General features: G+C 38.7%; 1 protein-coding gene across 1 annotated transcript in view; it reads left to right on the forward strand.

The window, feature by feature from the left end:
• The window catches only part of PITPNM3 (PITPNM family member 3), a 117,758-nt gene that overhangs the window by 15,954 nt on the left and 89,106 nt on the right, over positions 1-12,698 (forward strand). The window contains exon 3 of the mRNA XM_085310342.1: positions 10,687-10,782. Coding sequence (XP_085166468.1) covers positions 10,687-10,782 — 96 coding nt within the window. The remainder of the gene's footprint in view (positions 1-10,686; positions 10,783-12,698) is intronic.

Genomic DNA, 12,698 nt, shown 5'->3' on the forward strand with positions numbered 1-12,698 from the left:
TTTGAAAGAGGAAGTAAAAGTGAAAAATGGAAATACATATAGTGAAACATTAATGATTCAGTTAGGCAGCTTCAGCTTTGAGCTGCTATCTTTTTTCAGTTTTTTTCAGGCCATTGGTTTTGAAATGGCTTTGCTCCTGTATGGATCCTTGCACAATCTACCTTAATTTTCCCTATCCCATTTCAGGAAGGRTGTCTGTCTGCTTTTCTTCCTAGCTGCTCTCTTTTCGCCCACCACCAACCTACAAAGGTCTGGGGTCATATGTGAAAACACTTTATATGTGAATGCAAATTTTTACTGTAGATCATTACTCTCTTCAAGTTAATCTTTTTGGTGGACAGTGTGCTCTTTTGGACAGAAGTTCCAATGATCCCTTTGACATCTATGCTCCCTGAAATCTATAAATGGGTTATGGATGTTTAAAGCTTCTCCCTTGAAAAAAGTGATGCTTTTACCTTGTTTTTTGCTCTGGTTGCTCTGTACACAGCTGACTTCAGCCTCTGGTGACCTTTTTCTAAAGTGCCTGCATCTGTCCCTTTCTGAAGTGAAGCTCTGTGTTACAGAACTGTCCATAAATGAGGTATTGATGATGATCAGAAACTTGGCCCACTCAAATGCGGTCTGCTCAGTTGCATCAGTAGGAGCTTATTGGTGTTCTCTTCGATGTGTTCCCTCTGATCAGAATGCACTATGTATAACCCAAGGGAGTATTTTTATCTTTCGAGTTCGAATGTCTTTACCATGATTTCATTTATACATATGTATATATGCTTATGCCTACCCATCCAAGTTTTTTGGTACCAGCCTGGTTTAAGATATATTTACTCTAGAGGCAAAACCAGAATAATAGGATACTGCTATCCTATTATCTTAGTCTTGATGCCAAGTGAAAGGCAGGGGGAAAGACAGGTAATTTATTTTAATTGGCCCCTTTATATGAGCTAAATTGTAAAAACTAGTGAATTTGGGTATTTCTGAGAGATTTCCAGCTGTGAACTAATCCCATAAATTCTAAAAGCACTGGATTTAAGTACAACTGACTGTTGCTTGAGTATAACTGACCTAGCGTGGTCTGTCAGTTAGAAGTGAACTCGATCTTGAGTGTTCACTGTGTGAGCTAAAGCAGTGCAGTCCTAGCTGAAAGTGCAGTAGAAAGTGCAGTGGCAGTAGTATAGTACCCCTTTTGAGGAGGTTCCAGAGAACCTCCTTTTAAACTCCACTATGAAAGATTTTAAAACAAATGATGAACCTGTCTTCTCATCTCCGCATGGCTCTGAAAATCCCTTTGTCTCCTAAGGGTCTCAGTACAATGAAGGTGAAGCACTTTCAATGTGATTAAACACAAAGCAGATGAAACTTTAATCTTCGGTGGAAATACAGAAATGAAAACCTGGCTTAGAGTTTGATTATAACATCTCTAATGCTTAGAAACCATTTACTCTCCATTGTCTTTTAGAAAGGAGGGAAGAAAAAGTTAATATTTTTAAAGAATATGGTATTAGTTGGCTTTTTAAATGGATTATGAAGTTAAAATGTAATACCAGTATGACAATTGCATTTTTCCACTGTGCTTCTAATGAATAGATACTAATAATGAATAATATAATAATGAATAGATATTAATACTTCTTCCAGAAATATTAGCACTTTTTCTGCATGAGATGAAAAAGCAGTCTGGAGTATGGTGAGAAGGAAATCCAGCTTTTCTGTTTTCCAGAATGATGCCTGATCATTTTCAGAGTGAATCGTATGTTCAAAATAGACAACAGATTGTTAAACAGATCAGATATTTTCTTAAGAATGGGCCTGAACCAAAGCAGCAGATCTTCCATACTCAATTCTGAATGCTGCAGAAATTTCTTTCTCTTGCAAAGTAAGTGTTCAGATGGGGTTCTGCAGGGTTACAGGCTGTCTGCTGCTCTGTTTTTGCAGTACCCTAACACAACAGGATTCTGATCTTGGCTGACTGCTGTGAACTTACTGCAGTAATAGAGCTAAACTTTGGCTGGCCTAACCTCTTGTTTTCTGTCAGAAGTAGCTTCTCTTCTTTTGCTTACTAGCCTGCCTGCTTCTAAGTTCACTGCGTAATCTTGAGATATGTGTATCTTGCCTAGAAGGATTGTTGGTTGCCTTACCATACAAGTAGTTTAGCTGATGCTGACTTCTCTTGCTGCTTTCCATTTACTCTTCAAACGGAAACATGTCCTGCCAGCATTCTTTGAATGACTTGTGGTCTCTGCCATAAGCTTTTCCACAAGTGTTTGCGTTCCTTCCTGTTGCCCTAGCAGATCACATTCCCTTTTTCCCCCCTTTTCTTTCTAACTTAGGATCCTAGGACTGTTCAGATTGAAAGGGACTCAGAAGGTTTCTAGTGCAACCTCATAGAGCAGCTATATGGGAAAAGTTCAGTGACAAAGGTGAGACTTGAATTCATAACTCCTATTAACTGATAAGATTATATTAGATTAGAATCTTAGATAGGAAAGTTTGTGGGCACAGACTATTTTTGTATCTGAATAGGCCCTRCCTTTTGCTGACGTGATGGTATTGGCAGTAAGGATGGGTGAATACAAAGAAGAGATAGAGAGAGTGTGAAGCACTTAGGTAGCTAAAACCTCAACTAAACACAAAAAAGGTGTTGCACAAAGCTCAAACTTCTGTAAAATGCAGAGGAATTTTGAGCTTTTTGCAACACCTTTTCTTGAATGAAATGAATAGATTAACCTAGATGTGTTGAGTTCTTGGGGTTGTCAGCAGGTCAGCTAAAGATCTAAGGTAGTGGGCACCATGGTGATGAGGAAAGATTTGTTAAGGTCTTACTGCAGGGTGTTTGAGAAGCACCATCTCCCTGCTTGGATGAAGTCCTGCAAACAGTGATTCTCCTGCACAGTTCTGTCCTTGCCCTCGCTTTCCTCCCTGTGTTGTCTAGTAACTCTCACCACTCTCACCACCGTCTCTTCCCTGACTTGTGCTTCCCCCATCATCATTGTCATTATGGGGTTTGCAGGTTGCTCTTATTTCCATTAAAGTTCCCTGATCTTTTGTGCCATATACACAATTAAAAGGTATAATTCTGAGGAGCACAGATGACAACTGTCTCTCTGGGGCGTTGTCTTCATGTCACAGTTCCTCATCTACATGCTTGCACAGACCTGTATGTGGATATTTGTATACCCTGGCTTTATTGTTCCCTGTTTTAGACTGGAAATAGCTCAAGATGGAAATCTTCTTCCTCTCTTTTGCTCTTTCTTAATTTTTAATGAGTCTTTACATTTATATACATGTTTTCTAGGGAAATGGAGGTTTAGGGAAAATACTGGCTGCTAGGAAGTTTTCAAACACCTCTATCTACTGTATTGATGAATCATAGCAAATGAATGATAATCATAATGAAGAATGAGTCCTCAATGAATCATACTTACTGTTTCAAGTGAATGCATAATTGGGGAGTTCTTCAGGTGGATACTTGGCAGAATAATGCAGAACCAAGTGGAATCTTAGCACCTGATGGAGTATTGTAGGGGTTTTGTTTTGTGTTTTGTTCCCTTTAAACCTAACCAGTCGGCATGGTTTTAAACATACTTCTTTTAGAAGCCTTTTTTCTTTCTTTAATCCGGTCTGTGAGATTTAAGTTCCTAGGTTTGCTTTAGTATTCAGGAACTTCAGTCCCAGATTGAGATCATATTATGTGAGGAGGTGGGAAATGCAGAGTACATAACACCTCACCTCTCTTCAGAAGCAGCAATTGTTTATGTGCTGTGTTTTGCTTTGCATGCTGTAAGAAATCTTGATTGCTCTTCTACTTATTATTATAATGATCATACTCTGTCAATGCAATCTTGTTATGGATATCTGGAACCTAATTTACGAGGCTAGATGTCAAGAGAGGCAGTTTTCTGAAGTAGGATAATTCTCCCTTGTGAGGGTTCTCTGCTGTCTCTGGGAGCACTGGCAGCCTGGCTTGTGTGCCTCAGCTACATGCCTAAGGCTGAGAGAGAAGAATGTGAGACTGTCTTTTGACTTTATCAAAGGGACAATTCCTTATAATTACAATGGGTAAGGTATATTCAAGTGAATCTGACTTAGTGTCCTTGTGCAGATAGTTAATGGTTATGTACCTTTCAGCAGAAATCCATCTTCTGTGAATGAATTTGATACCATTGCAAAAGAATGGTTTACTAGTTATTTTTTTAAATAGACAATTTAAATGAGTGTGTTACCAAGTTATGTAAAGGGTTGCAATAACTTCTGTAGCTGTGTCATGAGTTTAAAAAAACTTCAGCTTTAAAAACGTTTTAGACTGTTACAGAGATTTTTCTAAAATGGAAGTAATGGAAGAAAAGAGTTGATGGAAATGTGAAATGGACACTTAAGTGCCACTGCTTCAATTGAAAGAAACATACTTTTTAGACTTTTGTTAGTGTTGTCTCTTTAATGAGACTGTTAAACATGACTTCAGTAGCAAATGGCACAGACCTTGTATCCTCTCTATTCTGTGAGAATTTAAGTGCAATCGTATATAATATGTAATTACCATTAGAGGGCTGGCCTTTTGAAGTTACGCATCATTTGAGGAGGAAGAATGTTCTCGGCTTTGCTAGATCAAGTACAATGTGTAACAGCTAGCAGATGTAATGATAGGTATCAGCCATGTGGGTCCTTACTTGGTGTTAGTCTGTGACTGTTGGAAATGCACTGCTGTCTAGTGTTTGGGGCTGGGAAGATGGTCTTGAAAATGGAGAGAGGTAAAGTGAACAGTGGTATTCAATGTTTCTTCCAGATTTGCTTTACTATTTGAGGGATTTGGTTAATGGTCTTGTATTGCTGTTACCAGCTAAACCTGCTCTTGTTTTGTTTTTTTACCTCCTCTTGCTGTAAAGCAGTCCTGTGGTTCTCAACACTGTTTAAACATCTTGATTTCAACAGAAGTGTCTGAGAGATTTTGTTCTTAGGAAGCCTGTGTTTTGCTTTTGTATCCTCATGTTATCAACCTAGGAGAGTGTTTGGACTCTGAAARCTGAAGTTAAATGTGAGTTCAAGATCAGGCCCTCTCGCAGGAGTTTGTGTGCTTAAAAATCGGTACCCCAATGAAATAATGCCAGGGTGCCTGTGGGGATCCTGAGGTCTTTTCTGCATGAGAGGCTATACTAATTTAACTGTTTTAGTTGAAGGAATGCATCTTTTTTCTGCACCCAATGCAGAAATGATAGTAATTACTACTTGACAGGAAAGCTGTAATGGGAAGTCCGTTTGTGCTTGTGAGATGTTTAGAAGTTATGCCATTAGAGGCTATTCAAGTAACAAACGTGTTTTCTGATAGTTTATTCCTTTTATTTCTTTTTCTTTACTAGTAAAAATTGATTAAAAAACAATAATTGCAAATGGATTTTTTTTAAACCTTATGGAACCCAGGTGCAGATGCCAAAAATCTTGGACTCTTCCATTGTCCACTGTTGTAAGAATTTGTATTCTGTGTTCCACAGATGTATTTCCAGGAGGTTGTTAGTAAAAATGTGCAATATCTCAGAGATAGAAAATGATCTTTACCAAGGTGAACTGAAAGTAAAATTTGTGAATAACATCTGTTGCAAAACATCTTAATCAAAACTGATTTTTTTTCCTCCCTAGAAAATTGCTACCTCAACATGCAAATTATTTCTTGAAATTTTGTTGGAACTGTCATAATCTGCAAACTTTAAATTACTGTGTTGTGACTTTAGGAGCCATAGAAGAGCATAGAAGAGCCATAGAAGCAACACAGAAGAGCCTAAAAGAGGCAGGCCTAGCTTGAAAAGAGATACTATGGTTGCTAATTATATGTAACATATACTTGAGGGGGGTTTAAATGTTGAAACCACTAAGATGGCTGTCATTTCTGATATAATGGAAAATAAATGTTTATGACAATATCCTGAAAGTGAAGTCCATAGTAAATGCATTAAAGACTTGCTAATGCTTAATAACAATTGAGAAACTTACTGCTTTAGAGGATGATTAAAAATTATTATGCATGTGAGAATGCGTGCTGCCACGCTGTAACTCAGCAGATCGAATCAGCACTCTGTGAAGCTGGGCATAGCCCTCCTGTTGTTATGTGGAGACAGGGTCCTATTAAACTGAGGATACTTAATTTTGTAAAGGACCGAGTTTTACCTTCTGGGATTTTTTTGATGGAATTTTTCCAAATTAATGGAAGACAGCCACATTTGTAACATCAGATAAGAAGGTAATGATTATATTGGATCAGACCAGAGATCTACCTTTCCTCATGTATAAATCTCCCTGCAAGTCTGTGGTTCAGGAGTTCTCTGAGCCAGAAGTCGTAGACAACACCACCAGTAAATCTGTCCTGATGTGACAGCAGGGGGCTCTGCGGAGTTACTAGTGGGAATTGCTGGCTGCAGTAACCTGCATCTCTAAAGTATGTTATGAAAATGCTCTTCCCATCTGTGCACCTCTAAGAAGGCCCGTTGTAGGTAACAGACAACTAGATGGCTCTCCAGATCACAAATCATAAAGTGCGTTCCTGGAGAACACTGCTGATTTTACACTGCAAAATGGCTTCCTCTGGGACACATTTAGCCTCAGGTCAGTTCAAAATGAATCTGGCTTACATCCTCCTAGAGTTAGCAGACGCTATATCAGTTTGGGTTTGTTTATGAACTTCCATGTGTGCAAAGGTCAGCCCTAAGATGGTTTGATGCTGCTCCTGTTTTTGGATATTGCTGTATTTGCCAAGTATCTTCCTCATGCTGCCTTTATAAAGCTCCGTATGTTTTGCACCTGGTTAAATTATTGTAGCTAACATTGACAATAGGGGGGTGTGTGTGTGTGATGCTAAACAGTAATGTTCATCTAAACAGCAGAGAGATCAGAATTACTGCTGTTTCTACTGTTGTGGGCTGGATTGAGCAAGTAAAATTCCTTCTCAATTTGCAAATCTCTGCTATCACCTTCCACATCATAATCTGGAGGACTGCATGTATGGTATAACAGCAGTGTTTTGGATATATAAACTGTGTGCTCATTTCACAGGAACTATCCTGAATTGTTAGTGTGATACATGCTGACGTGATAGGAATTTTGTAAAAACCCTGATGTTGAGGAGCCCATCAGAGCACCCTCTATACTAAAGTAAGAGTTGGAATCTAATCTAGTGCTTAATGGGGGGTTTTTGGGAGTCCTGTGAATTGACTGTGGTTTTGGGGACAAAGATATATCCAAGAGAGAATTCTTAATGTCAGTAGAACATAGTCTACTAAACTACTGTAGATACTGTGCTGTGTTTTTATTAAAAAAAGAAAAATCATCTTTTGGTATAAAATGTGCTGAAGCTTTCTAGCAAGGTTATTGGTGCCCATCTGATGTAGGGCAGAAGGACAAGCTCATGTCAGATAGTATTGAAGATTCTTTTACAGGGAGAAAGAAACCAATAATATGTTAATAAAACATAACTGCAGTGTCTGTGACATTACTTGCAGTATATTCCTATAAAACTTTCAGGAAAACATTCATCAGGCCATTCAGTCAGGATCGAGCTGTCAGGCCATATCTGGTCTTGTAGAGAATCAAGGTGAGAAAAATCCCCCCAAATTTTGGATGAGAAAATTTGTTTTTGTTTTGTTTTTAAGCCTGCTAGTTTTCTAGTAAAACTTCACAATATCTGGTACATGCAGATGGATTTTTCTTAGTTGCTGTATCCTTGGCAATGCCTTTTGACTATTTTTGGTTGTATATCTAAGGTAGATATCATTCAGGCAAAATCATTATTCTGCTTTCTTTGGCATAAGTTGGCTATGATGCCCTACTGTTTTCTGTGGCAGTTTGCAGTGCTGAAGGCACTTTATCAAATAGCATAAAGCCAAAAGTTTGAATTCTGAATAATAGATTTTGCCAAAGTTTGGAGAGACAATTCTGGAGGTAGGAGGGGGGAGGAAGGAGGAAGGAAATAGATTTCTTCTCTCTTAACTTCATATGCAGGTGGTTTTCCTTGTTTTTAATTTTTTCATGTAAGGCCAAAAAGATGTTGCTTTTAGTGCTCAAAAGTGTGGGGGATAATTTATTATTTCACTCAACTCTCCAGATAACACAGATGGCAAGAGCAAATGAAAATACACAGCCTTGGATGCACTATTACTACATCACAGACAATCTGCCCCACACAGAAGGCTGGCTCGAGGCTGTGCTTTTTCTGGATACAGTTGCAGTGAGGCAGGACTTGCCGCTAGCTGCCTGCATGGCAAGGAATTTTGCCTGCAGTGGCAATGTACACTCTGTGGCATCTCTAAGAGCAGCCTGGTGAAATGTCTGTGGCAGCAGAGGAATCTTCTCATTTTCTTTCAAGATGTGTAAACTCCCTTTGGCCTGATACTAAATTGGGCATCAGTTCTCATTGCAAGCTCTGTGGAGTAATATCCTCCTCCTTTCTTAATTGTGAACTATCTTGGGTGAATCACAGTACTAAATTCCTCAGTTTGATGGTATTTGGAGTAATGACTAGGGAAATGAAGGTGAGCTGGTAATCCAGGAGAACTGAGAAACAGATGATTTAATTGTTTTGCAAATCACAGTTAAGTTAGTACAGAGATTAGAAGGAGAGAATGATGTGGCAGGTTAAGAGGGATGAATAAGTGTGTTGTCCTCATCTCTCCATCCCTGCAGGCATTTTTTTTGTTCCTAATGTCAGGAAGCAGAGGGATCTGAAAAATTCAAAGAGCAAGCATGATTTTGTATTAATTATGCAGAAGTGCCTTGTTTTCTTTCCTTTCTTCAAGGAAAGGAAGTAGGAAGAGTGTGTTGAAGTCTAGGAACCTAGAGTTTTGTTGCTTTTGGTTGTTCTGGAGACTGTTGGAATTATCGCTAGCTTTAAGTCATTAAAAAATGAATTCATCCATATTGAAATTTAACCACTGAAGGAAGAGGGCCAGTGCAGATGTATAGCTAATGGGGTTTGTCTGCAGAACCCCTTGAACCTCACATTCTGTTGATCTAGAGAAGGCTAGGAGTGCCAGAGAGAGAGAAAAAGACATAAACTGCAGTGGGGAATGACATTAACAGAAATTGTATATTGACTTGATTATGTTGGCATTTTGCATTGTGCATTTTGCCTAACTATGCAGAAGACTTTAACAGAAAGAAGAGTTGCTTGTCTCTGTTTTTAGTTCTGTCATTTCCCTGCCTGCTTTCTCAGCTGTATAGAAACTTTGCATCAACTGGTTTACAAGTTTCTGTTAAAATGAGAAACATCATAGTCCAGTTTTTAGAGGAAATGAAGCTTCTGCAGATGTGCTATGTTTGTTGCTCTTGTTGGCCACTTTTGTTCAAAGGGGTAGTAGTTTCATAAATCAGGTTTTCCTAAATTTCATGAGAAGTCATTCAATTGTGAAAAGATCATCATATATTGAATAAACAGATGCAGATGAATTGCCTCCTTCCAGTCCAGTCATCTTTTTTTTTTTTTTTTTTTTAAGTGAACTGAACTGTTTTGATACGTGGTAGATTCAGTATTCTGAATTCAGGTATACATGAACACTAAGAGCTTTATGGAATTTGAATCTCAAGACTTTGAGCCAAAGATAACTTTTAAAGTTATCTTTTTACAGATCAGACCAAGCCCTTTGCTCCAAACAGCTTGTAATCTGGAAATGTTAACCAGTTTGATCCTTTCTTTTCCTCCATAGGCTGATGTTTAGGTCCACTAGTGTGATTTTTGTCTTTGTCAACTTTGAATACAGGTCGATTGCAGACTGAGCAGTTAGTGGAAGAAGGAGCTATATGATAATAGTCTTCAGCTGAATCTTCAGCCAATTCTGTGTCACTGATGAGGGTTCTGCTTTAATGAACAAGTTGAACAGTTGCTTTACTGCACCAGCCATTAGTTATCTCTGCTTTCTTCTCTAGTCTTTCTCCTATTGTTTTGTCCTCTCATTTATAGCAGGAGGAAAAGGGTTATTGCTAAATACTGTTCACATTGATGAGCCAAATAGGTGACTCTTGCAACAGTTAACAGTTCTGCAATTCTGAATTGCAGAAAAGCACAGACACTGAAAGGGAGGAAGAATGTCTCTGTTCTTTTTTCCTTTCTGTATAGTGGCAGACAATATATTATGGTGCTTGCTGGCTTGTGTCCATATGAGTGAAAAGGTGCTCTACTGTATAATTCTGCAAAGACTGTAATCCTGAAGGATAAAGAAATAGATTGTTTTGATTTATGATCCCAGAATATCAGCTGCATGCTAGGTAAACGTTTCGGTTCTAAAGCTTGGGCAATATAGTTTTTTTTTTTTTTTTCCTTAGTATACAAGTAAACAAATGTTTTCTACTGTGCTAGCTGGTGGCTTATATCCTGTTTGGTTCATTTTGCCTTTTAAGTCCCTACAATGTTGTTTAAAGCTGAGAAGGTGTCCTCTCTCCTTTGGAGTTTTGTACCTTTTAACATGAGTGAGAATTTGGGCAAAAGTCATGTTCAGAGTGAAGAACAGGCTTTAGGAGCCTAATGAGCAGCAGCATTAGTGTCTGTCTGTTAGCACAGACACTGTTAGCAAGTTAAAGCACATGCGTTGACCAAAATGACTCACTCAAGCTATCTGTGTGCGTTTTCTTATTAATGTAATATTTTTTCTCCTTTAAGCCTAGAGCAGATGTGAGCATTCCAATGGGTTAATGTAAGTCTGTGTATATTTTCAGCTGGTCTGCACAGATTCAGTGGCACTCAGTGGCGCATGCAGAACATCCTCAATGACTCAGTGGAGAGCTCCGATGATGAATTCTTTGACGCACGAGGTCAGTTTAAGTTTTTTGTCCTCCTGTACCGATTCTTCCCCCAGTTTTGCAGCAAGCAACTAAGCTGCTTTGGGAATAGACTGACAATGTTGTCCTCATCAGGCTGAGATGCGGGGAAAAAGAAAATAAGATATTCTGTCAAGGATTTCTGAGTGGGCGTAAATTTACTGGATATGGGAGAGCGGGGGGTACTGAGGAGGAAGAGTAAGGTGCATATGAGCTGGATCTGGCACCAGAAGCAGCGTGGCTACAGCAGCACAGAGCTTTGTGGCAACTCTTGGGTTCCGCTTGCTTACWGCTGACATAGTATATGATATTTACTATCAGAAATGCTTTTGTTTACAGTTCCCAATGAAGGCCATGAGTACTTGTGTAACTGATGGCCAGCTTTGAAAATTCAGGCCACAGAATTTCCCCTCTGGCAAAACTTCCACTGAGGTAACTGGGAGCTTTGCTTGTTCAGAAAGAAGCAAAATCTGAATGCTTGAGTTCAACAGGTGAATCCAAAATGTGATGCTACTCATAACATCTGTAACTCTGAACAGACTCCAAATCTGGGCAACCTCTTTAACATGATAGATTTTGTTTTGAAGTGGAGCTAAAGTTTGTGGGTTCTGTGAATGCACAAGGGTGGAGAGTCTGTTTTTGGTTTTATATGAAGGAGCAAAACCTCATGCTTTTTATGAACTAATTCGTTTGCTTATCTAGAGAGAATAACCAATAAGGGAGGATTAATTTTGCTACTGCTGTGAAATCCAGCTGTAGGATCTTTCATAGTATGAGCTACTGAGATCAAATGGAGCTGTTTTTATGTCCTCATGTTACCTAGAGTTCAGTAGTGAAGAATGATGGAATAAACTTGCTGAATGTACTTTGGCTTTTGTAACAACCTGGGATTATGAATTACAGAGAAATCTCTGTGATCAAAAGGGGAGGGATCTTTTCCACACCTTAATATGAAATACTTGCTTGGATTTGGATGTATTCTTTAGTTCAGTCACTTTGGGTAACAGCACACTCAGCACGCTCTGACTTCTAAGTGCAAAAACATTTGATGCTTCACAAAGGAAATAGGTATATTACTTCAAACAGCTAAGATTGTCATCGAATTTCTCCATCTGGTTATACTGACAGTAGAGAGAAAATCACCTCCCTTCCTAACACTCCTGTTCTTCTTGAACAAGGCCTACTTCTGAACAAATTAATTTTGTTTTATGTAATTGACTTCAGTCTCACTGTCATGTGCTGTTTGGATATCTGGAGATTCGTGGGTATGTTGTAAAAGGCAGTTGGTGCTTTCAGAGCTGTATTTGGGATTATATGTCTACTGTCTTGCAGTGAACTCTTCCATATTTCAAAACAATTTAATTTCCTATGTTGAGATTGTTGCAGGATTAGTCAGTGTTCATTAGAGTACCAACTCTTGGGTTTTTATAATGGCATATACTTGGGTTGAAAGTCAACCTGAAGYGGAAGGTATCCTCTGGGAGCTAGGAGTGCTGAAAGGAAGTGCGATATGGTAGTTGGGTTAGCAAACTGAGGGGAAAAGAGTAGTTTTCTGTTCTGAATGGTTGTGAGGATAGTTTTGAAGGAGGTGCGAGTTGCTGCATTACAGTGATCTCACTCCATTGGGGGAAAATCTCAAATATCTGAACCAACCTCACTGATAAATCACTAATTTATTTCTGTGAGCCTGAGATTGCACTATTTTATTTTCCTACACAAGCTGTTTCTGCAGAGGCATAATTAATATTAATCAAATTGTTACTATGTATTACTAATAAGTACAAGTTTTGTATCCAGGATGCTTAGATTTCAGTTTCTCTGCCCGTGGCTCTGACAATGTTGGTGACTATATGACGGTAAACCGTGTACTTTCTTTGAATTGTCTACTGTAGCTGTAAAATATTTGACAA

The sequence above is a fragment of the Rhea americana genome, unplaced genomic scaffold (genome assembly GCF_003343005.1).
Source record: "Rhea americana isolate MKP2758 unplaced genomic scaffold, rheAme1 scaffold_317, whole genome shotgun sequence".
Classification (NCBI taxonomy): domain Eukaryota; kingdom Metazoa; phylum Chordata; class Aves; order Rheiformes; family Rheidae; genus Rhea; species Rhea americana.